The sequence below is a fragment of the Hyalella azteca genome, unplaced genomic scaffold, assembly GCF_000764305.2.
Source record: "Hyalella azteca isolate HAZT.00-mixed unplaced genomic scaffold, Hazt_2.0.2 contig1933, whole genome shotgun sequence".
Lineage (NCBI taxonomy): Eukaryota > Metazoa > Arthropoda > Malacostraca > Amphipoda > Hyalellidae > Hyalella > Hyalella azteca.
The window spans coordinates 300,913-328,582 of record NW_025932225.1 but is presented as its reverse complement, the minus strand read 5'-3'; the positions used below and the strand labels follow the sequence as shown (position 1 = coordinate 328,582).

General features: G+C 39.7%; 1 protein-coding gene and 1 long non-coding RNA gene across 2 annotated transcripts; both read right to left on the bottom strand.

Annotated features, from left to right (window-relative positions):
- Positions 1-711: 711 nt before the first annotated feature.
- On the bottom strand, positions 712-10,786 carry LOC108667969 (FAD-linked sulfhydryl oxidase ALR). Its single transcript, XM_018155083.2, has 4 exons — positions 10,569-10,786; positions 2,462-2,558; positions 2,115-2,307; positions 712-1,721 (listed from the first exon to the last, which is right to left on the bottom strand). The coding sequence occupies exons 1-4, from the start codon at positions 10,683-10,685 to the stop codon at positions 1,559-1,561; spliced, it is 570 nt and encodes a 189-aa protein (XP_018010572.1). The 5' UTR covers positions 10,686-10,786; the 3' UTR covers positions 712-1,558.
- A 14,176-nt stretch (positions 10,787-24,962) lies between these two features.
- On the bottom strand, positions 24,963-27,644 carry LOC108667958. The gene is made up of 4 exons (XR_001930574.2): positions 27,588-27,644; positions 26,352-26,474; positions 25,723-25,804; positions 24,963-25,201 (listed from the first exon to the last, which is right to left on the bottom strand). It is a non-coding gene; the product is annotated as an uncharacterized LOC108667958 (long non-coding RNA).
- Positions 27,645-27,670: the final 26 nt, after the last annotated feature.

Genomic DNA, 27,670 nt, shown 5'->3' with positions numbered 1-27,670 from the left:
ACCTTCTTTGCATACGTTTCTCACATTGATAAACATAGAATTTTTCGTAGCATCCCTCCATAACCTCTAAAAAATATAAAAACTACCACAGCCTCAAATGGACCACAATTTAGACGGCAACTCATCACCGGCTGGTATCCACATTCTAGAGCAAGTGCTACCGTAGCCCTAATCCTCTACTGCTACGCAGATCGGGATGTTCCCATTTCAAAATATCCTATATAATCGTGCGTTTCCATCAAACAGGGGTTAAAAACCACAAAAATCTCAACTTAGTTACATCTCTTATAATAATGAGTGTTTCAAGTTTCCAAACGCCATTTTTAGGAACGAACGTGAGCTTCATTTCCCAGTAGTAATCAAAGCCTCATTATCGCTTGAATTTTCATCATCAACTTTTCGGATCATTGATAACATGAGAAAGTTTATTCCACGTTGATGTATTTTAAATTCAGTACATCCATGTTCCTTCTAATGAACTTCACTCTAGCAGTTTTTAGGCGTGGTCAGGAGGATGCTCTATGTGCGTTGCGGTTGCGGATACTCTTGCAGCACGACCTGGACGGTCGAGCTGCAAATAAATAAATTTGCAGCGCTACCTGAATAAAGCCTTTGGACGGACCTCGGCATTTGGACGGGTGAAAATTCCTGGTCATTTTGGACGGCCAAGGAATTGCGCCACTTAGACTGAGGATAAAGAGAGTGCAGCGATGACAGCTTGAGAATTTACTTAATTCGCCATAGACCTGCCCACACAACAGGAAAACAAAATACAATGACGAAAATAAAAGTCTGGTTTAACAAATATACTGGTCTGGTATAACAAATGACAAGTGGCTTTCAGTCAGAAAGATTCAGCAGATTCATGAACTAATTATTGAACCAAAATTTGTGAATAAAATACCTTCTTAGATTATACCACGAATATTTGTAACATTATTTACAGTGATTCAAGCTTTAAAACATACGGTACATTCAACAATCATCTGAAAAAAACTATTGTTAGTATTTAACTAAGAAGTTTTAACGTATGAAACTTACTAATGAAATTCTGAAAACTGAAGAATTGACTTTTATTAAAACGATTTCCATGTGTATCAATAGTTTTGTTTCTTAGACAATAATTGCTGCCAACGCACCTGTCAGTTTCATGAATTTGACGTAAATTCGCAAGATAAGAATTCGCGACCTCACAAACGGGGGGAAAATAAGAAAGCATTCGTGCCAGAGTACAACTGACGGCAAGAATGCATCGTACCGCCAGTTGTATGAAAGCTACATATTATATGCACGTGCTTTTCAAAGTGCTACGTGCTTTAACCAATAGGTTGTGGAAAACCATCGCAACTTATGAAGTAACAAAGTTCAAGAAATATTTCGATGATAGTGTATTAAGCAAGAAAGTATATTTTACTTTTTACAAGTGATTCACATTAAAAAGAAAATGGTTATCACAGATTACTAAATATATATATATACTTCGGCCGTTTACTGTTAGCAGAACCCAGAGTTTTTGTTTTCATTCCCACATAGTTTCGACATATAGTACATAATAAATCTATCCACAAGAACCGTCTTTCCAGCCAAGCTTCCACCGCTCATCCACAAGTTTACAGTCAAATTCCTTCTTGTTCAATTTCCTGTTGACTTCGTTGTGCGCTCTGCAGAAAAACTGCGACAACATCGGCCCCGACCGCACGTCCGGAGGATTGCTGCCCAGCCTGAAAATTTAAGTGGTGGTAGAAAATCTTGTTTCTTCCTCATTTTGTATGTTGAGAATTAACATATTATGATATTACAAATATATCATGTTATATTAACGCTTGTACCTCTAACAAAAACGTCTGTGAAAAATGAACTGAATTATTGAAATGGTATTCATATTAAAGCTTTCATTAAAATTACCAAGTTACTGAAGAGTGAAAATATTGTAGTCTAGTAACTGCAAATTAATAAATTTTTATTTTCAAATCAATTTTTCAAAGTTTTAGAATTCCCATATTTGAAATAAATTTTAAACAGTAATAACTTGAAACATTAGGAAACACAAAATGTTTAACCAAAATTTCACTATTTTGCTGATCAACTAAAGTGCCACCGAACATTTTACTTACCATTCCCTGAAGTCCTGGGCACAGGGAGGGCACGGATAGACCCTAGAAAAGAGTTCAATGAACTGCGTCACATTTTGTTTTTCCTCTTCAGTTGGAGCATCAGGATAATTAGCAGCAAGTGTGTGCAGCAGACGCCACGAACCACGACCTAGTGACATCACATCAGCAGGGCAGCCTTCCTTAGCAGCCATACCTGGACACAGAGGCAAGACTTCTTTTTATTACAATACTAGACATATTAAGCTAACTAAAACTATACTGAATTTAGCAATATATTTGTTCTTATGAAACACATTGTTGATCACAAAAGAAAATTGTTCAGTTATCTATATGCTCTTGGTGTTTACCATAGAGTGTTGGCTCATCTTTTTGACTGTCATTTCCAGAGGTCTCTGAAGTAGGAATAGTGTTGGCCGAAGATGATGAGGCACTTGCAGCATTATCCTGTAAATTTTAGCTAGCTTAATTTATGAACATATTGTCATGCAGACCATATGGTACTGAAAATCCTAATCAATAATTTAAATTGCTATACACAGCATTTAAATTAATGAATAGTGTCTTCAAGTAAGGAATGGAAAAAATTATGCATTGAAATGAAATGATAAATGGAAAACTTTAGTTAAGTGGATTTGATAAATTTACTTCCACTTAATTATTCATCAAAATTCTGCACCTAACATAGGTATATATTGTAAGGTGAAATTGTCCACATGCACAGGCATTTTCATCTCATTCAAATTCTATTTTTGTCTCTTTTGCCCATTTTTTTAGTTTGGCTTGTCAGAACTTCAATTTACAGGATTCAATCACAATATAGCAACAAGAAAACTGCATGGGTATTACTAGAAATCTTTTATTTATTGCATAATTGAAAGATTTTTTCCTTTTAAGACATGTAACATAATTGCTATGACAACTCAAGGGGCTATGATAGTACTAGATTATTACCTACATAATTTACCATAAATATGGCTTTGCTAGAGTGAAAATATCTATCAGAGCTGTGAACCCCATTTTAGAATATATAAAGCCATACAAGAGCACAAAACTCATTTGCCCAGCCATGCATACATATTATGCCAAATCTCCTATTTTACCTAAGAAAGAGCAATAGCAATAAGAATATTTTTCTTCCCTTTCATAGCAATTAATCATGTGATTATATTTTTGTACATTTTTCTTGAAGAAACTATGCAGTTCTAATTCAGTCTGACAAGACCACTACCCATTCTGGAAAATTAAGCAGCAGGGTTGGCAATGATTAAATCAAAATGATTAAATCATGTGATTAAATCACTTGATTTTTTTATAAAAAATCATGATTTTTTTGATTTTTTCAATTTTTTTGATTTTTTCATATATTTAAAAATATTGAGTGACAGTCTTTAATTTATATTGAGGTATTGTTAATCATGGTTTAGTATAAATGTACTATGAATGACAAATTGGTATATAAACTTGTTGCCTTTAGTGTGTATTAGGTTCCAATAAATGGAATGTTTTTGGTACAGAGCCATCAAGAGTGCAATACATTTTACGTAGCTAGTACCTTAGCTAATTCTTATAAGGCTATAAGTAGTCTAACTATTTGACTATTTGTTATATATTGATTACAATATACAATTTAAATGTGTTAGCTAGCTTATACAGGGTGGGGCAGAACTGATTGAACAGTTTTGAGGCGAAATAAAAGAGTAATGGAGGTACATTAAGACGAAAGTTTATTTTCCTCATGATTAGCATAACATACCATTTAAAATACTTATGTTTTGAAAACAATATCAGGAATATGGGGTTTGTTAGCTGCATCACACTGTTGGAGTTGTTCTCAGAAGTTTCCTAAAGCACGTTCACACATATGGCGAGGTATGGCCGTAATCTCTGCTGCAATAATCCGTTCCCTTAGCTGTGGTAGGGTGTGAGGGCGACTTCTGAACCTCTTTCTTTTAGATGTCCCCAAAGAAAGAAATCGCAAATGCTCAAATCAGGTGACCTCGCAGGCCACTGTAAATCACCCCTTAGAGACACCAGACCTACAGGAAACATGCGTTTCAAAACATTGAGTGACATTCGAGCTGTGTGAGCTGTAGCCCCATCCTGCTGGAACCACAGTCTCTCAATGCTTCATTTTCAACAATGTTTTCCATCATGGGCTGCAAGAAATTTTGCAACATTGCAGCATAGCAATCGGAATTCACTGTCATGGTTACTCCCTCCTCTGAGAACGACTCCAACAGTGTGTTGCAGCTAACAGCCCCCATCTTCCAGATATTGTTTTCGAAACATAAGTATTCTAAATGGTATGTTATGCTAACCTTCTTTATGTACTTCCATTACTCTTTTATTTTACCTCAAAACTACTCAATCGGTTCTGCTCCACCCTGTATATTGAGAGGTTGAGATTGTATTGAACTTTTAGGCAATTAGAAAGATTTTCCACCCTAATACGAGTATTCTAATTGAAATATTTAATTTCAATCTTTAAATGTTTGAATTTAAAACTAGAAACAATTACAATTATAAGACGATATATAAAATAATTAAATGCAGTGAATGGATATAAAATATTTGAATTGTGCACATGTTTATTTCAAACAGTGTTAGCTTTTCTCATAACTCAAGTCTCGTTTCAAGTCGTATGAGGTTTGTTTGGTTATCGTTGTTTATTTTTAGTATTGGTTTATTGGTCTGAATTAAATGGGAATAGTGCAGTCAGTCACTCAGTCACTACTAGTCAGTGAGTATAGAAGGTAGAGTCTGGTAGATTTATAGGACATAAAACTAGTAGATCTATTGATAGTGCTGTGCACTGTGCTATCAGCTACCTATCTGTTATGTGACTCTTCAATGTCTAGAAGATCTGCATTCTGAAGTGTTTTTGTATATTGAAGCCAGTTAAATGGTCAATATTTAGCTCATTACCTTGCTCCATACAAACTTTACAAAGCTAATTAATAGACTTATCAATATTTGTTTACCCGAAAAGCCCTAAGTGGTAAACACCACCTTGGCCTGTTGGCCATTATTGGAGGCAATAAGTGGCCTTTTTAGCCATCCATTATGATCCATATACTGTTATTGTTAGTAGGATAATTGCAACATAAAAAATAACACCTCAAAAAATACAAAAAAGCTGAAAAAATAAAAAAAATCAAATAAATAAAAAAAATCATGAAAAAATAAAAAAAATCATTGATTATTGATTTTTTTGATTTTTTTTTTTTAAATCAAAAAAATCGCCAACCCTGTTAAGCAGAAGTCAAATGCAATAGAGATTATACCAGGGTGCAGAAAGTGGGTGAATATCTGAAGATTTGTGGCTATGCATCAGTGGCCAAATTTACGCCTTCAGAAGATGTTGCCAGCACGTTAGGTCTAAAATTACTGCACTTTAGTTATTTGTAAATCTTTGGCAAAGCTAACCACAGAACAGGAGGTACACCAGAGCATAATTTTTAAAATTTCCAGTTTCTGGGTAGTTGGATGAGCTGAAAAAAACAACCTACAATTCGATAATTTTGGTTGCAATGCTATTGTCTACTGTGTTGTTAAAGATAAGTACACTCAACAAAATTGGCTTTGTAAGTGTTAATGAAAAATTATGTTGAATATTTTATACAGATAATATAAATAAAGAAGCAACTATGGAGCAAATTTCATCCAAAGGTATCCAGTTGATGGCAAATTATTTAACCTAAAGTTTATTCTTAAAGTTATATATGTAACCATGTAATGTGGTTTTAAAGACAACTTTGATAATAGGATAGAATAAATTATATTCTAGAAAAAAAATCACAGATAGCGATAGGAGATCTGAAAATGCAATGAATATTCATTACAGGATGACAGTTGAGAACCGTGCCTCTGGAAACCAAACAAGGTAGTGCCGCCGGCCGCCGTAGCGGCAACCGACAGCCCATGGTCAGGAAGATGTGCCAGGTGCGCGGGAATTTATTTTGTCATTTTAACGACCTGCGCGGTGCGCCGTACTATGCTGGTAAAAAAATGCGCCGTGAAAATAGTTCTACTATTTTAGTCAACAATATACGCGAGTATATTGACTACGCGAGTCGAACTGACAATAATAAAATGTAAGACATGTCCGGGTTACTTCTGACTCTTCCGCTTGTCCGCCTTGTCAGATACGGAACGTACGGTAATCGTAAACTGCGGCTGTTATACATATTACATACGAAATGTAAACAGACGGTGTTCAGTGTTGCCATATGACTTTGGAGAAAATTTCTTCTAAAATAAAGTTCTAGATTTCTCATTCACCAAATTTCCGTACCAAGAAAAATCATATATTATTGAAAGATAATTAAAGGCATACTGTACTGACTACTGAGTAATGTGAGTATTACGTCTGTTCCTCCACAAACTGCTCGTGCGCGGCAGCGCGACGTAGAATTGATGACCGGGATAGCGCAAACACGTGAGCGAAGATAATCAATTTTCATTACATTGCGCCAACTGTCCACAGCAATAGCTTAAAAAAAGTGAAAATGCGCGGGAAAATTTGCCGAAAACATACATCATCCTGAGTGTGGCCGACAGCATGGGCAAGGAGTCAAAACGTTTGTGACCATACCCAGGATGGTGCTGTTTTCCGCGGATTAATCTGGCGTATACAAGGCTCTGAGAACTTGCCCCGGCGTACGCCTTGGCGTAAATCAGGACTAATTCGTGTACTTGGGGTACACCCCCGGCGTACATCAGGAAAAATTTGTGCACTTGGCGCAGACACCCAACGTACATCAGGAAAAATGTCGGCGCTGCGAGCCAGCGGCGTATGGCGGTACCGCCACTACCTCATACAATACAGGCGTTATACATTTCTGGGGCTGCGAGCGCAGGGCATGGTAGTACAAATAGAAATTGTTAGCTAACACATGAATTTCTTGAAAAAATATAGATACACTTATGGTATTTAAGATTTTAAATGTTTTAATACTTTTTTTTGTTTCAGATTCTGTGGCCCATTATAGATGCCGAAACACACTACCGGTAGCCCTTATGTCGGCTGGGGATAAAACAAAGTCCGATGTCCACTGCTGCGATTGGAGAATCTCTGCTCTACACATCGCCTTTATAGAACCACTACAAGCAGCTGCATCTTGCAGGAAGTATTCTCATTTTTTATTAAATTAAATTAAATTTATAAGAAATTATGTTGATATTTCCTCTTTCCTTAGTGAGAATCAAATTTTTAGTTTATAAAAAAACTAGATAATGCATTACGAAGTGCGCAAGCGGTAATGGATCAATCTATCAAATGCTTGTCTTGATCGAAAAGGGCGCCAAATTGGCAAAGAGCTAAAAAAATATTTTGATAATAAAAATAGTTACGTTTGTCGAAAATTTGTAACACGTGAGAAGAAGTAGCTTTGAGAGGAAGGGCATCACTCAACTACGTAGAAACACTGATCTGGTTATGGTCACTTGTTTAACAGTTAAATTTTTTTTATCATGCCGGCTGAACTCACCGTCCCCCCAGATTCCATTAGACAATCTTAAATTAAGAAACACGACGTAGTGCGTATGAGTCACCACCTCTGAGTAGACCATGATTGCCAAGTGTAAATTGGGTGACAATTATCTGCACCAATAGGACAATTCTCCGGCCAGTCTTCAGATTCCTAGTAGGCTAGTAGGCCCAAAATATTTTCCAGACCACAGAACAGATTCGGATTAAACCAATTGACTGTTGACATATATTTATAGGACTTTCAATGACAATTCCGTCGTAAAAATATTTGTATTTAACTTCGACGATCCGGTCAACGCTTGAAAATGAGATAATTTAAAGCAAAGCTCCTATAGCTGCAGGTAACTAACCACATATTTAATACCATCTGGACCCTTTTGGGATTCAATTTGGGTACTGCTTTTCAAAGCAGATTTTTCACGCCTGACTGTCAAATTGAAACCGATAATAACTAAATTAAAAAATAAACTAATTATTAATCATGAGCACCTGCGAGCACTGTCAGAATTTTTACGGTCGGTTTCGTTTTCACTTGCCCCGCTAAGAACCAAGTGTACGCACTTTTTACGCGCATACCTAATGTAGCGATTGCGCGTGGTAGTACGCGAAATGAAGCAGAGAGTGAATTCGGACAACGCTCGCGCCAGAGTGTATTGGTAATAAATAACTTTGTCATTAATTAGATCAAAATCGTTTTTGAATTAAAAGAAACAGTCCCAAAAAATTATCCCAAAAGTGTACAAGCGGTGATTAATTATCTCTTACCCGTTTGTAGTGTGCATGTCAGTATGCTATTATTTTTAACGAAAACTTTTATTTTACAGCTCTGCACTCGTGAAGGAAGTCGAACTCAGAAAGATTTTTAGGACCTACACATCGTTGGAAGATGATGGGGAATGAATGTCCAAAGTTTTGTTAAAATCTGCAAAGGAGTATAGTATGAGAAACTCGTATTTTAGGCTTGCTTCAAATTAAGGCCATTTTAGTCTATCAATTACCAGTGAAGTCGAAGTGCAAGAATTTCTTACGACCACATAATAATTGGAAGGCTTCTATAAATTCATGTGTGACGTTTCATTGTAATCAATTGAGTAGTTTATGATATATTTTATTTTTCTAAAATATCTCCAGAACCCGAAGTGAAACCCTTATGAGAAACGTCAGTGAGGCAATAAGGTATTATTAATATTTATATATTGAAAAATATGGTACGCGACCTAATCACTGGGTACTTTAGTAGTTAGCAATAGACTCCTGCGTCCCCAAATAATTTTCTCGAAATGAACCGGGACAGACGAAGCGAGATGAGAAAATTTCAGGAAAAAAAAAATAACGGGACAGAGAGTTAAATTTGTCCCGGAATAAACGTATGAACCGAGACAAGACTTCTGTCCCGGACTTTAAAACTTGTGTCCCAGTTACTTATGAACCAGGACGTGACAGACAGATTTGAAATGAGACATAACGAGACGAGACAAGATTTGTCTCAATTATTTAAGACAAAACAAGTTTTTTGATTACGATACGAATCGCGGCCCGTTTTTTGTTGACGCTCGAGCTACTCGATACGACGTGAGCAAAGTTGTCGACCGTCGTAGCCTAGGAATCTAATGTCACAGTGTCCATTTGTTGGCTGAGCTGAAACGCCTGGATCGCAAGTGGACGAGTGAGAGGAAGCACTCTGTTTCTTTCCAGTGTTTTTTTTCCTATAAAAAGATACCTTTTTCATTTTGCTTTAACATTAGTCCATGAATGATCAGCTTGTTTGCAACAGCATCTTTCTTCTGTGTTCCATTCATTTCCTTCTTTTTATTTTTAGACGAATCTCAGTTGCTAATAAATCTCTCTCCTGCTACTGCTGTGCTGTGCCAATGCTTGAATCTGTATTACAGAAAAATACGAAAATCCATACATACAATAATTTCATCAAGCAGCAAAGCCTTTACGCAATTCAAATTTATAAAAAATGTTCATAAGCATTAGAAAAAGAAACAACGTAAATAAATACAATCGGGAAATAATTAATATATATTTGTTAGAATCGTTCCACCGGACCACCGCATGGAAAGATTTGGTAGACATTGCCTGTCATACTAAAATAGTATAATTTAGCGATTCCAGAGTTTCATAGCATATAATTCATCCTGGCGTATGCGTACATACTTACCTGGAATACCTTGATTTTTTTTTGTTTTATTGGCGTACACTCATTGTTTTATTGGCGTACACTCAGCGTCGCTGCGTTGAAGCCTCCGGCGTACGCGCTGCACCATCCTGGATATGGGTTTGTGACAGTTTGTGGTTTGACAACAATCTCTCAACTCCCGTGTTGTGATATTTGCTTGTGAATTATAGATTTGATTGTGACAAGCCATTCAATTGATTTGATTGTGATTGTGAGACAGTGAGTGATTTGTGACATTCTTTTCCAACGGTGGCATGAATGCCATAAACCATAAAGCTTGAAAGGGAAACCTAGGATGGATTATGGAACTTGAACTCAGGGAAGGGAGCCTAGGCCCAGAGAGATGACTTGGCAACCAATGAAAGTAAGTCAATGTCATTTTTTTCAATCACTGATGGAATTTGGCAACCAGCAGAACATAAAGCAATTTTACAGTTCAAATCTTATTTTTTTATTTAAATCAATTTCAAAACTCCACTAGGCAAGAGTGCAAGACCAAGCTGGGTTTAGACTGAGCTGTGTTTAGACCACCAGTCCGCCATAAGTTGCCACTTGCCAATAGCCGGAGTGCTCGACCAAGATCACAAGGGAGTGTGAAGCCGCAAAGGGACTCAAGGTGGAGCGCCGTAAGTACCTCCCTTCCTAGAATTTCACTATGTTAATGAGGCATATCATGGTTATTTACAGATATTGTTACATATTATGCCTTATATCAGACAACAAATGGTTTAAGAATAATCCTAACATGTATACTTGTTCACATTTTAGCTTTTATTACCTTACCAGATGTAGTAGTCTGGCTCTGACGTTGCTGTTTCATCCATGATTTGAAATCCATGCATGATCGACATGGCTTTTTCGAAACATTGGAATCGTTTTCACCAATGCTGGTCATTATATTTACAAAGCCAGCATGAAACAGTGCCAGTAATTATATAAAATTCAAATTTTATGGCACGAGGAACCCAATTTCTGGGTACAACCGGAAGAAACGGCTGTTCATTTTCTATACGTTCTGCCGGAAATTTTTTTAGACCTTCAACTTCAAGTGTGTTATTTCCCTCTATATTACTAATTCGTTTGTACAATCATAAGATAGTTTAGGTCCCATTATTTATTTGAAATTGTTACAAGATTTTGAGATATGTCAACATACATTTTTATCTTTCAAACACGTCTGTGTGATTTGACAAGATAATATGATCCAGTTTATCATGAATGAAGTTGTAATTGACATTGTAAATTTAGAAGTGCACTGATGCAAGCCGGTATTTTAGTTCATTGAAGTAACAATATAATGATTTCAGCATTCAAGACTAAATGTCTGGCCTGTCATCGATTATAGACATAACAGAATCAGAAAGTTTGCAGCTAACTTGGCTTCAAACCCGCCAATTCACTGCCACAATTACAGTATGTGCCAAACTTAATGGCAGCCTCCTCGATATCGATCTGAATGGCAACCTCTTCGATATCTTCACTCTTGGTGATATTATAACTCAGACTTTCGACTTATAACAGTACGAGAAAGAGTTAAGTGTATTTTATTTTAGTCAGTTAACATGAAAATACATACTTTCTGTCATATTCTTAATCTTACCCAGAGATCTGATTGAAAAAAAAATTGTGGCGAAAAGGTCCAAGGAAGCAATGTTAGAACTGCGTTTTCTGGGTTCAAGCCCTAGTTAGCAGAGAAAATTGTGTGATGCTGTAAACCGGCGGCATATCATATCTAATATCATATTCATATCATAATGGTGTCGGTGCTGAAGAATAAATAGGCCTGATGTGGCACGTCGCCAATCCTTGTACTTTTCGTGGAAGCGCAGCCGTGGGTAACAAAATTAACTCGTAAACAGGTCCTGGGCCTAACGCCAACCATCAGCATGCAATATCTACACATAGCCTCAGACCAATGAGCTGCATGTAACTCCAGCTAACAGTAAATCCACTTTGCACAACACAGCTACTGCTCCACAGCGCAACTGGCCGGAGCGAAAAAGGCCCTACCGCAACGCGGCAACAGGCGGCGCAGGTTAGGTTACGTTAGGATTAGCTGTTGCGGTAGGGCCTGTTGCACTCCGGCCAGTTGAGCTCCGGCCTGTATGCGCTACGGCCTGTGACTGAACGGCGCTGTTGTGGGGGGCGCTTTGTGTCAAAAGCCGTGAAGATGCCAGGCTGTGTTACGCTCGGGAAGGTTTATGAATCGCACTGTGGACTTGGGCTATGCTGACCTCTAGCTATCCACCCCTTTTCGTGACTTGTTCACAGGAGATCTAAAAACAGGTCATTTGATTTGATCTTTGCAAAACTGACGGTAGTTTGAAATAGCTACTAGACTTCCACAGGGTTTGCTATGGTGCTAGGTATTTCAAGTCTGAACATATATTTCACCATAGCTTTATTTGTCTATTCTTGAACGCGTTCATACTCGGAGCGGGACAACCTGTTAGGCTGTTCCACATGTCGGTGACTCGAAGTGAAAAAGTGTTGTCGCATGTGTTGTACCGCATGTTTTTTAATTTATAGCTGTAGCGCCGGGTGTTGGTTCTTATTTCAAATTTTAGTAATCCTTTTGGGACATTGCATAAACCATGAGTATACACGTAAACTTCAATGAGGTTGTTGTTTCTTACACCGACGTCACGCTCGCAGGGGTGGAGGCTCCGGTGGTGGTCGAGGGGGAGGTACCGGAAGAGAGGGGAGATGGGCGAAGGCAGGGAGGGTGGCCAGGAACGCCGCCGCCTCCGCGGAACTGTCCCACAAAGAGGAGACGCTGAGAGACGTGGGGAAGGAGGGGCAAGCAAAGAGATGATGGACGGACTGGAGGGGATCTCCGCACTCTGGGCAGGCGGCGCAAGGGAAGCGTCCGACCCTGAAGGCGAAGGACGCCAGAGAACTACTTTATCCCGTGCGGAGCTTGGATAGCGCCGAGCGGTAGGGGGCAAGGAAGCAAGGCCTCTTCTGATGCAATCGGTGGTGGTGGGCACGAGGACAGCGTTGTTAACGACAGTCGCCGCAACGCGGGAGGCGATCTCCCTGCGGAAGGAGCGTTTAGCCCCCCCCCCCCCATAGGCACCGGTGGGCATGATGCCGTTTGCCAGAAATGGCGCAACAAGGTGTCGAATCTCGACTTGATGGAGGCTTTCATGGGGCGGTTTCCGAGGGGGGCAGAGGCGGTGTGGAAAGAAGTATGGGAGGGTTGTGGGCGCTGGCGAGGAACTGAGCACTGGCCAAGTCCAGGTGAGCGGGCAGGGGAAGGACGCCAGGCTCACCATAGAGATGGGCGATTGGGGCCATTTTGAGGCAGCCGGTGGCTAGTCGCAGGGCTGAATTTTGGATGGTGTGTAGGCTTGCTATTGCAGTGCGTAGGCGACAGGGTACCAGATGGGGACAGCGTAATTGAGGATTGGGCACGTGATTGTTCGTTAGGTGCACGGCAATGATGTCCTCCTTAGAGAAACCACAGTTGGTGCCGGCCAGGGCTTTTAGGATACGTAAGGAACCCGTTGCTTTGGTGGCAATGGCTCTGAAATGAGGAGAAAACGTGTAGTGGGGATTCCAGGTGACGCATAGGATTTGTTTTTCTCTAGGGGAATGCTGCCATTGCAGATTGTTGCAGAAGAATGAGTGTCTGGGGTGAAGAGCGTGACGGAAGACTTGCATGGTGCCATGGTCAGTTTCTTGGCAGCAGACCAGTCTAGCTGAGACGCCCCGGAGAAGCCCAGCGAGGTCAGCCTCCGCAGCGTCGAGCCTCGAAGACGACGCGAAGATAGTGAGGTCGTCCGCGTATGAGGCAATATTGGGGGCCGGTACAGGTATATCCGAAATGAAGTGGTTGAATAGGTTGGCGAGGTGACCGAACCTTGGGGAACTCCTGAATGGAATGTTCTGAAGGGGGATTGCGTTCTGAGATAGAGGCAGGATGCCATCCTGCCTCCGAGGTAGCAACACAGCTTGCGGACCAGGTTGTGATGAAGGTCTGAGGCTCTGATCATACTAAATGGTCGACACTATCATAATATAACATAACATAGTGATGTCGGCGCTAAAGAGTAGTCCTGATGTGGCCTGTCGCCGATTCTCTCGAACGCTCTCGAGAGGACGACCGCAGCTGCCACTGTGCTGGCTGGAGGCCGTCGTGAATTGAAACCAGTCGCAATCGGGTGTGTGAGCGGAAGAAGGGCGGTGACTGTTGAGTGTCCTGGTTTGAAGCCATGTTGCGAGGAGACCGTGGTAAGAGATTCTAAGATGTATGGGAGTAGAAGACGCTCCAGGATCTTGACCGCTAGACAAAGGAATGATATGGGCGGCAGGAGGAACCCTGGTTACTAGGTTTACCAGGCTTTGGGATAGGAATAATCATTGAGTTTTTCCATATAGACGGAATAGCGGCCGTAGAGACAGGGACATTAATATGTGGGTAAGGAACTGAAGGCCACGTGGGCCAAGATGCTTGAGGTGAAGGACCGTGAGGACGTCTGGACCCCGAGCGGAAGAATTGTTGGCAGCTCTGATGGCGAGCTTCACCATGTCCAGGGCGAAGGGGGAGAAGTCCCTGTCGAGAGGATGCTCAGCTCAAAATCGACGCATAAGGCGGCAGGGGGATGGGCTTTGAGAGTGTGGAGCGATGGTAGTGAAAAGTTTACAGAAGGCGTTGGATTTCTTGCGCTGCGAAGAGAGGGAGGTCTGACCAAATTGGATTGGCTGATTGTGGGGAGGGCGGTTGCGTTTTCCGGCTAGGGAACGGAGGAGATTCCATTGTTTCGATTGGTGAGTACGTCTGTTGCACGACGCGAGATGTGCCCGCCAGGTGTTCCTGGCATGGGCCTGTATTGAGGTAGTAATTTCCAAGTTGAGTTCTGGAAGCCGGGGGTCGTTTGAGTTGTGCGCCTTGATGTCATCCCGTTGCTCTATAAGCCACCTGGTGCCAGGGTGACTGAGGGAGAGAACTCCTTTCGAAAACCGGCAAGGATGTGCTGTCGGGCGGCAGCCGCATTTTGAGGGCTGACTCACCTCCACACGAGGTGGGGGAGGGACCACCTCGAGCGCAGCCTCGACTGCTGCCGTGAAGGCGGGTCAATCCGCTTTCATGAAGTTGGTATAAGAGCGGGCGGACTAGGGTGCCGAAGAATCAGTGGAGGGAGGTAGATGTTTAGCGGGACCAGCTGCTAGTACTTAGCAGAGTTGGTAATAATTAAGACTTGGAGGCAGTCCCACTAAGGAGAGCAAAAGGCCGGAATAAGATTACAGGGACAATTTATTTTGGTAAAGGGGTCAGAGGGCGTTGCGTTGAGAAGGCGGGGTATGATGGCCAGATATACTAGAACTCTGCACCAGTCTGAGAAATTTATGGGAACGACAGTTGATATAATGACCAAAACAACGGCTTCTAACAGTGCAAGAAATAAGCGATCAAAGAACGGGAGTTAGTGAATTTAATATGTTTATGTGACAAAACGGAGAGACCCAGTGAATAATCTATATCAAAACACGAGCGAAAGGAAACAAGCAGCGCGCTAGAACAAAATCGAGTGCAGAATGCGCGGGCGGTGTTGTCGGTCGGCTTGGGATGAATTTCTCGGTTTGTTCTAGAACTATCCGTGAATTACAGAATGAACAAAATTGTCATTACCAGAGCTTAAAACTATTACAAAATTATCAGATCTTATAGGTTTTAAGACTGGCCATGCTTAACTGGCTTGCAACGATGATTACTTTTATTTTAATTTTATTCTATTTGATATGGCTATCGGCCAGAGTTCACGCTCGAGAACTGTACATAATTACGGTATTAAATATAAATTCAAAAGCAAATAATAGTCCACAAATATTCATATCTTTATAGAAAACGTTCCTGAGTCCAGCTCCATCATCAGTTCGTATATCTGACGCGCGCCCCCAGTTCGGCCAGTTGCCATCGCGCCCCCCTCATTCGGCTGTGCTGTGAGCACTCACGCCGAGCAGTGTAATGTCCCTGTTTCTGACAGTGAATTTTGGGAGTTAGCTTCCTCCTCCGGTACTTCAGTTTTGCGTATTTTAGATTCATTGTACATTTTTAAACTTAGGCCCAGTTTGAATTCAGCTGTTAGCTCCTATTCTCTTGAAACTGTGAATAGATCGTTTTTTGTGCTCTCTCTATTATTTGTAAATTTAGGTTTTTAATTTCGTTCTGTACTTTCATTGTATTAATTTGTGACTTCAATTTGGGATTCTAGATTCTACGAACTGACAATGGAGCTGGACTCCTTACTTTTTTCTATAAAGATATGAATTTTTGTGGACTATACCTTGCTTTTAAGTTTTTAGTTAACTTGCGATTTAAACAAACAAGTGACATCAATTCTTTAATACGGTATTAAATATTTAATAAATATACAGTTTACACCCAATAATCTCGTTAATCACTACAGTCGCTACAGATGAATCAAGATAGGTAAGTATAGTCGAAGTTTCGGGCGACCTGAGGAGCCCATGATCGTACGAGGTGCTGAGCAGCAGATGTCCGGTGATGAAGGCAAGGTCTGGTGAGGAAGGCGGACCATGGGAGCTAAGGCGGGTCGGCAAGTCCTCGTTGAGAAAAGCAAAGGGAGAGCCAGAGATGAGGTTATCAATGGTGGTCCCCCTCGCTGCTCCTCTCTGGTCCTCAGTGTGGGAGAACCAGGAGGGGTGATGGGCGTTGCAGTCGCCCAATATGAGACAGTCACCCGAGATGGTGACAAAGTCTGAGAGATCCGGGGAATATCCCGGAGAGCAGGAGGAGGCCGGTGTGATGTATCCATTAATTATTAGTATTAGGGGTGTATCCATTAATTAGTGAGAGGAATGGAGATGGCTATGGCCTCCATGGTGGTGTCGCCGCGTAGGAGGGGAGAGATGTCACGCCCGGTGTACGTGACGTCGTGGCGGATCAGGATGAGGAGACCGCCACCGTGACCTCCGGGACGGTCCCTGCGTCCAGCGCGCATCCGGGGAAAGAGGGAGGGCGGGAGGCCGCTGATAGTTTTGTCTCCTGGACGCAGGGCAGGCAATCGCAAAATTGTACTGGGCGAGGAAGGCAGCCAGTTTAACTGCGCTGGAATTGATCCCATTGCAGTTAAACTGGAGGACGCAGAGGTGAGTGGAGGCCGCCGGAGGGGGAGGGCGAGGGGGGAGCGGGGTCTGGCTGGGATCAAGTCAGACCGTGTGCACGTAGGGCAGATCCAGTCTGCGGAGTAGAGATGAATGGAGCGCAGGCCGGAACACCGCTTGTGGGTCCAAGCATTGCACCTGGAGCGCAGGAACGAGTAACCTCGCCACGCAACTGGGAGGGAGCAGACTGAGCAGGGGTGCGGGCCGGGGTTGGGATGGATATCCTGGGCTAGGAGAAGGACGAGCAGGAAGAAGAGGGTATGGCGTAAAGTGTCCCAAGGATAAGCGGTCAAAGATATAGGTAGGGAGAAGGGAAGGCCAAGGTTCCCCGACCCTCAAGCGAAAAAAATGAGTAGTAAAGGGCCTCCATCCGGCGGTGATCAGGGCGAAGGGGCCTCTGCCGTTTGGCCTGCCCCACGGGTATGCCGAGGGCTGTGAGTGAGCCGCGCAACCGGCGGACCCACGACGAAGGGTCATGCCGCCGCACCCGGCGGACCCACCCACGTATATACCCCCACGACGAAGACGTGGCAGAGATCGGGGGCATGAGATCACCACGCAGACGTATCAGTAACTAATAAGCTATCTTACTATAATATTAATAATAACAAATGATAATTTGATCATGCTAGATTTAAATTAAATTTAAAATTATTTTCAACGCAAATAAATTCGTGATATTTTGCCAAATTATTTAAAAAACCAGTTTCTTATCATTAATAACCGTTTTATACTTACGAAACCGTTTCGATTGAATATATCATTTTTTGCTCGACTTTAGAATAAAATGTAAAACCCAAGCATAAATGTAGTGTATTTCATTCAGACAACTTCTCCCGCACTCATATATGAAAACTTTCATATAAGAAAATTTTAATAACGTTAGAATGCTCCATTTCGAACAAAAATACTCAATTTTAAATTAAGTAAGCTGAATTTTGGGCAAGCCAAACAAAATACATGGGCAAGAGCCAGAGGCATAAAGTTTGAAGTAAGTTTCAGATAAAGAGCAGCGGAATCTTTAAGTCTTGGCTAAGCTAAGTTTTGCAAGTTGCCAAGAAATTCAGGACGATTTGTAGTAGAAACATGCATTTCTTATGCTAAGAGCAAATCTTTCAAATGCAAAGTATTTATAGAAATCCAATTTAAAAAGCACAACAGACAAAAAATAAAGCCGAAAGCATCTTTAAAACATTAACATTTATTATTGAAAGTGAATTGGGCTTAAAACAAACAAAGTTGGTACAGAGAAGCCCTGAAAAATGGGACAAGACCTGTAGAATAATCATATTTACTCATGAAAGAAAGATATTCGAGATGCCGAGCACGTTCCCGTTACCATGCACGTACCGAATGATATATTCATGATGGAGATGAAAATAATATATTCCTGATCCTGAGAGAGATGAAGCATCAGATGAAACAAAGATATGAGATGCTGAGAAGAAATTATCGCTTGAGTAGGACCTACACACGTTTGGATATTCATTTTTGAGTCTCGTGTAAATCGATTCAATATTTTATTCCAAAAATTACTGGTAGATTTTAAAATTTGGTATCTCTAATGGGAGGAGAGTAATCAAATATTCATTCATGTCTGAAGATGAGACTCGTCAAAAATTATGGATAAACTTTAATACCGACAAACAAAAAGTCCCATTTGTGCAAACGCATACCCGCACCGAACAAGGTTTGCAAATCCTGTTCGCGAGCGTTGTCGATCGTTCCGATCCTGGCGGTAAACTATCGAGCGCTTAATTAATTAAGGGTTGCGTGTGTAGTGTAAACAGCATATCTAGAGAGAATTGAAGAACCGTTTTGAGTGAGTAATTTGTCTTGATTAAACTTTAGCAATTACCTTACTTTACTTGGTGAAACTTCAATAATAGGCCTTTAGGACAGTGATTCAAAACTTCGGAATTTTGAGATGAGAAACTTTTTAACTTAAATTGCCAGAAGACGAGGGCTTGAAAATTATGATCAGCAGTATGGAATGGAGTCACTATAGCTCACGTTCGTGAATGCTGTTGAACGTTTGAAAACGTTCCCGAACGAAATCGAACGTTTACAAACAATGCTCGGCTGATGACAAGGCGCAGAAAACAGTTCCACTTTAGAGCAGCACGCGCATCTGTGAATTTCTTTAAATTGAATCCGCACAAACGGGATTTTTTGGCCGATACTATAAGAATTTATCCATAATTCTTGAGGAGTCATATCTTCAGTCTTGAATGAATATTTGATTACTCTCCACCCATTACAGATACCAAATTTTAACATATACAAGAAATTTTTTTGGAAAAAATATTGAATCGATTTACATGCGACGCAAAAATTAATACCCAAAAATGTCCCAAACACGAAAGATGTGTATGTCCTACTCAACCGAAAATGTCGTCTCAGTATTTCATATCTCTGTGTCGTCAGAAGCATCATCTCTCTCAGGAATATATTATTTTCATCTCTTTCATGAATATATCATTCGACACGTGGTAATGGGAACGTGCTCGGCATCTCAAATATCATTCTTTTATGAATGAATATGATTATTCTACAGGTCTTGTCCCATTTTTCAGATAACCACATTTCTCTGTTCTCTGTACCACATGTGTTTGTTTCAAGCGAAATTCTCTTCCAATAATAAATGTTCATGTTTTAAAGATGCTACTGGCTGACCAGCTATAATCTTTGTATTAATTTCCCAAAGCAATGCTTGTAAAAGTTCACGTTTTACTCCATTATATTTATATTAATTTATAGGAACAAATAAACAGTTCGCATTGAAATTCGATCACTTGAATTACCCTCGTAACATTCTAAACTTCAATTTTTCCCTCGAGGAAGAAGACGAAGTTGGGATTTAGTTGTTAACAGCACACTCAGAGGAATGAGTGGAACGTTGTGCAAATAATGATGCATTTTTGCCCATGTGTGCGTCATTCCAGCTTGGCTCGGCAATAGGGTGTATTAGTGCTATGTCCACTCTTCGCCGGTGATGTGGTGAAGAGATTGTGTCGCTATTTGGGCAACTTGACCCAATCATCTTTTTGAGTGCTAATTTCTCCTCCACATGCGTCCAGTCTCAACGCACACTCGTACACACCGGACGATTGAGCACACCTCGATAATTTCAGTCATTGTCTTCCATCTATATTTTTTCTGTTGCTGGAGATGCAGTAATATAAATAATATCCGTTTAAAAATTAATTTTTAAAGACAACACTTCTGAACAATCCAGTGTCTCAGATGTTACACATGTACAATGAATTTCTAAATTCATTTTCATATATCTAAAAAAAGTATTTGTCAAAATTTTTTTATATATCAAAATTTTGTAAATTATCAAAATTATTTATTCTGTCAACTGATTCATGCATTATATCTGACTTTATGCAATTGTGCAAAATTTCATATCGATTGGACAGGTCAAATTGTGTCATATATGGATTATAAGATTTGTAGCAGACGAAATTATTTTTAAATTTTTTAATAATGAAAAAATTTTTTTAATATATAAAATTATTTAGTCTGTCAATTGATTCATGCATTGTCTCCAACTTTAGGCAAGTGTGCAAAATTTCAGAACGACTGGACAGGTAAAAGTGTGTCAGATATCGGTAATAACACTTTATCGATACTGTCATAACACTGTCAGATATCGATTTTGTCGATAGGTGACAAAATTATTTTTAATTTTTTTTTAATATTGAAATTTTTCAAATAATTTATTCTGTCAATTGATTCATGCATTGTCTCCAACTTTACGCAAGTGTGCCAAATTTCAGATAGATTGGGCGGCCATCGTGGAGAGGCGGCGATCCATCGTGGCCTGGGACTGCTGTGTCCCAAACAAATACTAAGGATACTAAGGATACTAAGGTAGAAGTGTGTTAAATATCGATTATAATATTTGTAGTAGATAGACAGACAGGCAGACAAACAAACAAGAAGTGAAGTTAAAGAGAAGTGTTGTAATAATAAAATTGCTCCATCCAAAATTCATCTCATTAATGTCTCAGTAACATCGTTTACGAAATTTTACCACAAAAAGTTTCCCCACATGCCCGTTATTTTAAATTATTAGTAGAGTCCGTTGGTGTTTTTCAAGTGTCCGCATCTTTCCTGGCCGCGCAGCATGGAGACAGTGTCATTTCGACGAGGTTTAGTCGCAAGAAAATTTCTGGGAAGTCTTTGAGTAATTAAAGCCTTCTTATGGCTTGGCGGTGGACCCAAGGTCAGCCAGCGGCGAGATATTTAAGCTCCGCCAGCGGCGGTGACGCCACAGTTTGCCCCTGCTTGCCAAGCTGTAAGCGTAGGAGGTTTATTACACGAACCGGGGAAACAAAGGTGAGTTTGAAACTCAAACGATAATCATCATGGCTTTTAATGCGACAACGGTTCATATTCAAAGCATGTTAGTCGACATGAAGCGAGATAATTTCTTTACCAAGGTCAGGAATTGCTGGCTGCGTCAATCGCAAGTGTGACGAGTGGAAACTTGAGGACAATGTTCAGCTGTCTACAAGTTCAAGAATTCTTTATTGTTTATTCATGAAATGTAATTTATTTACAGTGCTTTTTAGGAATTTCCATTAAAACCAAATGTATTACTGTGAATCGCGGCTTCCTAATTTCCTTGTTTAATTAATGTCATGCGTTTCAGTTTCACGCTGAATGACGCCTTCAATGGCGGCAGAAGTTTTTCCTGTCATTGTGAACAGTAGACACTAAAATTCTTCACTCATGTGTTATGATACAGAAGTTACCAACTTACAAACAAAAAGAAATTGCCATGATTTCCTGTGTCCGGTAATTTGTTTACAGAATGTTGGTCTTCTCTGCTCCAGCGACCTTTACAACAACCTGACACTAATTAAAAGTCATCAAGGCTTCAAGGGTCGTACTTTCAAAAAATAGTTTAGAGTTCATTCGTACCTCTGTCAGCCAATCACTGACGGCTGAAGCTTAACCCACCAATCACAAACGAAAAATCACCCGTTATATGTACTCGTTTAGGCGAGTTTAGATGTAGCATAGCTTCGGGTGAACTGATACGTTGCTAGGGCTCGAAAGAGTTCAATCTTAACTGACATTTCTAAATTACAGAAATTTAAGACGTACAAACATTCTGAGTAAAGCTCTGGACGATATTATAAATATTTTATGCCCGCAGGCCCGCATTATGAACATGAAGGCATTCGGACTACTGACAAGCGTTCTGCTGGCGGTTCTGATCTTGTCACCTACAAGCGATGCCCGGCGGCTGAGTGAAAAGCCAGGTGTGTATGTGTATGAGGCTCACTTGCAGTTAATTTAACAAATAGACAATAAATTTATTTTGAAATGTGCTTTCATTGATGATTTATTTGTTAGCTTAGATATAAGAAGGATTTGCCACGAATTACTTCTATGATATTTGCCACGAAGAAGAAGACATGAATTTTCGTTATTATCGTAATAGTCTCAGATTATCTTGAGATGGAGGTCTTACTGATCTATTCGTGACATAAAGCTTCTAGTCACGGACAAAATTAAAGCTGAAACACCATCCCATCGGTAAAAATGCTGCTTGAATGTTGGCATCACTTGTCACCCGTAGGAATACTATTGAAGTTAACCAATAATTGTTGACCTGTCTGGTTAGCAGGACAATCGGATCCGTAGTTTTCATACGCAGTTGTGCGATCAGGGTTTGAACAATCCTAGGATGCATTGGCTATATCAGAGTTAGACAATTGTAATTTGAAAAGGTTTTGCAAGGAAAAAGTTTTCAACCTATTTTCGAAAAAGTTTTCAACCTATTTTCCAATTCTAGGTTGTGATTAATATTTTATATAGTCGTAATTTTCGAATGTGAATGGGCGTTGCGAACTGCACTCTGCTATTTGCCAACGTCTGACTTTTCTTATCGATAATAGTCGAAAATATTATTAAGTTCCCTGTACCTTCTAAATTTCACAATGCCATAAGTTTGATATAATTGAAGATTGATCTCTGTTAGCTTTGTTTTAAGAGATAAATTATTTAATAGGTTCTTGCCCCGACACCACGGGCACCATCGGGTTGTGTGTCATCACGGACAGGAACTGCTTCAGTGACTGCGAGTGCCCCCGTCACCAGAAGTGTTGTGCCAATGGCTGCGGCAGGGAATGTCTTGATATAGTTACTTGAGATCAGTTCAAAGATACTTCAATTAATAAAGTTTGTAGGATGAAGTTTCGTAGCAATTTTAAATTTGGATGATGGCAATAAATGTTGAACTTTCAACTCTTGTGTCATAACCCATCGTAAGACTTTATCTAGTAAACTGTAAGACACTGGTAATTCTTATTCTCATCTGTTATTAGTTTATTGGCTTCTAGCGATATATATATCGACGCTTTCGTATTATTCTACCGTTCCTAGTATTTCCGGCATCAGAGGTCATCTCAAGGACCTACCTGTAAAATGAATGCATAACCAACCACAAGTGTATATAAACATCGCAAGTGAACATTTACATCACAGGAGAACATGCATATTCCACAAGAGCACAGATTCACCACATGTGTTCAGAGACATTGGATGCACGCGGACACTACCCTAGTAAAGAGATGCTAGCAAGGATAAGTTGACAACATGCTCGTTGATAGTTCGCCAAGCACGTTGATACGTATCACGTACGTGGATAGTATTTACGCTCGTTGACAGGTTGACAACTTGACAGGTCCCACGTATATTGATAGTTACCAAGTGCGTTGATAGTTCCCACATACGGTGATGATTCGAACGCGCGTTGATAGTTCTCACGCATGTTTATACCTACTTTAAACGTTGACAGTGCCACACACGTTGATAGTCGTTCCAGCACACATTGGGAGTTACAACGCTCGTTGGAAGTTCCAGCACACGTTGGGAGTTACAACGCTCGTTGGGAGCTCCAACGCTCGTTGGAAGTTCCAGCACACGTTGGGAGTTACAACGCTCGTTGATGATTCACACTCACGTTGAGAGTTCCTACGCGTGTTGATAGTTAGAAACAAGTGTGCCGTACAGAGATGTAAGCGAGAATATTGAACAGCTTGTACATATAGAAATTAATTAGACACATGAATAAATTAATGAAACTTATCCCAACATTTCTCAAGATGAGCTAATGTACACGGAACATCTAGAACACGAAGGCTATATCCATTAATATAATAATATTGCGTTATATATCTTTTCTCTGAATAATTGTAGATGTATTGTATTATATATACTCTCTTTCGCTTAACGAGTTTTTTTTACTGTGAACTTAAAAACCTTCAGATTCGCTATCTTAAGAAAACGAAATTTGTTAGAGTCTACCACTATATTACGCACAAGAAAAAGAAAATTGTTTTAACTCTAGACTTCGGTATAACGCAAGGAAGTAAGTAATAACGCAAGTTATAAGTAATAACGCAAGTTATAAGTAATAAGTAAGTAATAACGCGCAAGTTATTTATTCGTGAGTAATATCCGATTATTTTTTACTTTATCGTGATTTATCTTGGTAACATTTGTCAATAATGGCATAAACAAAACAAGATAAATTCTACTATTGAATTTCTGCTGATGTATCGTAGCCCTTTATATTCATATGCCTTGTACATTCTGGAAGGAATGGAATTTTGGTAATGAAGTGAAAAGAAACAACTATTCTCTCCATTTCAGAAGATCTTACGGTTTTAATTTTTCAGTTTTCCAACTGCAGTTTTTTAAACATGATTTTACACAAAATAAAACCCGTTCCAATTGTGGATAACATTTTAATTTGGAATCATTATTACGCATTGAAGTACATTAATTTTCAGCGTCTCGTTGCAATTTTATTCTAAAAAAATAGTTTCCAAATATTATGTTGAATTTTTTTAAATGAATGGTAAATAATCGAATTATTAATGAGTATTTCCGAAAATATTCACTCTTAAAGGCCATTCAATGTAAAGAGCAATTACAGCCTATAGCTACTCAGGAAATTTTATTAATTTATAAAAATTTTCAAGTAAATTAACATATTCATTGAAACCGTTGCTCCATGTATGAAATACATCATTCAACGAAACTAAAATAATCTCCTTGTGGATATCAACATACGACTTGGAACATAGTCAAAATCGGAAATGCTGTATTTCATATAAAGTGAATGTGCGATGTTTTAAAAAAACATTCAATAGGGTATCCAGTCCTTGTATGGGTCGTGACATCTTTTGGCGCAGCCTTCGGAGCAACAGATGTCGCCGGGAGGGCAGTCCGAGTTCCTGGTGCAACCTCCTCCTGGGGGTTCAAACAATTAGGCTATAGTGACTATACCAACCTGATATATTACATACATGTAACCAATACAATTAATAAGCCTGAACTAACGGTGACACATTCTCTTACATTCCACGTATAAAGCAGATAATTAGGTCATGCGTATAGGTAACAGTATAAATTAGGTTGTATGTACATTTAATTATGTTGTACTTACAAATAAATTAATTAAATTCCACTGTTCAACACAACTAGATAGTTTTTATGACAAAATATTTCACAAGTTCTAAAAGAATTCTCATGAAATCTTGACTTGCCAGCAGGAAGATTGGTGCAGACACTGCAATAAATTTCAGATAACTCATGTAATCTCCACGCATATACATATAACTTGAAAATTACGAAATAGTGAACTGAAGTTATTCATTACGAATCTCGCATCTTTGTGGAAAATATGTACCCACCTAGCAACAAAATTCACATTATTAATTAACTACCACAATAATAAGAAATAATTCCTTGCTCTGCTCCTGCGAACAAACCTTTATTCTTTCCTTCTGCTTCTGGAGACGAGACGAGGATCACAAACACTACAGCGAACAGGACGATAGCCCTCATGGTGAGCTGCGGGAAATGTTATTAAATTTGGCACAAACAAAAGTTTTAAAATTTTGTGAACGTCGACCTTGTTTGAAGTTATGAATATCTCACAAACTGAAGCTGTTCGTTGAAGGAATGAATGAGAACTTTGTGAATAAATTCCGATGAAAAAGTGATAAAGATTTATTCATTCATTCAAAAATTCATGCTAGAATTTTTGCCAGAATTGAACTATAATGCAATAATTGCATCATAAATAAAGTATCATACGATTATGGGATGAATAAGTCATATATGAAGTCACATACGAGAAACCGTCTTTTAACTGAAGTTTCGTGACGAGTGGAAGGAAGAATTGAGCCTCGATGAGGGGCTGTGATTGTGGTTGTGAGTAAAATTGTTCACTACAAACAGGCATGTCTCGACTGTTATTACTCACAGCACTCGCTCAGAAATTCATTTCGCTTCTAATCCAGTTATTTGTAGTTATTTGAATATCTCCATAGATACATTTGCATCAACTAATCATTTGAGGATCTACTTGGTATCATATAGACTAATGTAATCGTACCGTAAATTTTTAATTCCTTATAACCATATACTGTATTCACAGCTAGGCAAGCAGAGGGGCAGTGATGCAGTCGTGCCAGCCGGCGGAGCTTAAATACCCCACCTGGATAACCCTGGACGGTCCCTGCCGGGCAAAACATGGGCTGAGTTGACCAGTCGCCGAATTCTAAGAAGCGCTATTTTCCGGGGAGAAAGTTCTCGCTAAAAGTCTCAGTATCACAGACACACTTGATCGGCCTTTCTGCGATCTCCTCGTCGTTAGGCCCACGTCGGTGAGTCGAACGCAAAACTAATGCGCTCCCAAGCAGCTTGTTAGTCCTTTGAAATTGAACAGATTTGCACGAAATTCAGAACAGAAGTAAAAGCGATACGTCGCAATAGAAATTATTACAGATTGTTCCGAAGTTTCGTTTTTGATTAAACGAAAATTTCGAAAAATTAGGCAAAGTTAGGTTAAGATACTAGGTTAGGTTAGGACTGGGTAGAATAAAGCCATTTGCTTAAATCATAATGATCTAAATTCTAACCTCTCCTACCCCCATCCTAAACTATCTTAGCCTAATTTTTAGAAAGTATTTTTTAAATCAAAAATAAAAATCGCAAAAATCCATAATTATTTCTACCGCGGCCTATCGGTAATAATTACTGAATGTTCTGTATTTCACACAAATCCGTCAGAAATGCAGTAGTTATGAGCTGTTCGGTAGCACATTACTTACGTTTTTGTATGAAGCTGTTCATTACTTGCGTTTTTCGCTTGAACTTGCGGATTATATAGTATTTATTATTGTATAATATGGACATAAATCTATTTTATCATTAAACAATTTCGGCAGATACATAAAATGTCCAAGTGGTTAACAACACTGGGTATAATCCTTAAAAAGTATAATAATGGTCATATTTAACAGGAAAAAAAATAACGCATGGCGAAAAATTTTCCAGTCTTTCAGCTTCCGAATTATTTGCACCAAAATATTTGCCGCTAGCTGCAAACTCAAGAGGAAACTTGCGTATGCGCAGTCTGCGCCACATTCAATTCACTTCTTGTTTGTTGCCTGAAATCTGAACAGCCAAGCAGTGCTGTAGCTGGTCAACTTTTGGCTGCGTTGTTAGTTTTAAGTCGCAGCACTTCTCCGATTATGACTGCGATTATTAGAATCGCAGCTTTCGTAAGCGGGATACCTGTCGGAGACCAACACTGCCGTGTTTCGAATGGGCTTTCATGATCACTTACCTCAAGAACTTAGCCAATAACATTTCTTGACTGTAACATTATTTCCAGAGTCGCAAGCCACCAGACAGATATCCATTGAAGTA

Excerpts from the sequence above, each read along its gene's own strand:
- LOC108667969 (XM_018155083.2), bottom strand. The coding sequence starts at position 10,685 with ATGACCAGCATTGGTGAAAACGATTCCAATGTTTCGAAAAAGCCATGT. Across the intron at positions 2,308-2,461 it reads AGATGAGCCAACACTCTATG|GTATGGCTGCTAAGGAAGGC; the intron begins GTAAACACCAAG and ends CTCTGTGTCCAG. Across the intron at positions 1,722-2,114 it reads GCCCAGGACTTCAGGGAATG|GCTGGGCAGCAATCCTCCGG; the intron begins GTAAGTAAAATG and ends TTAAATTTTCAG.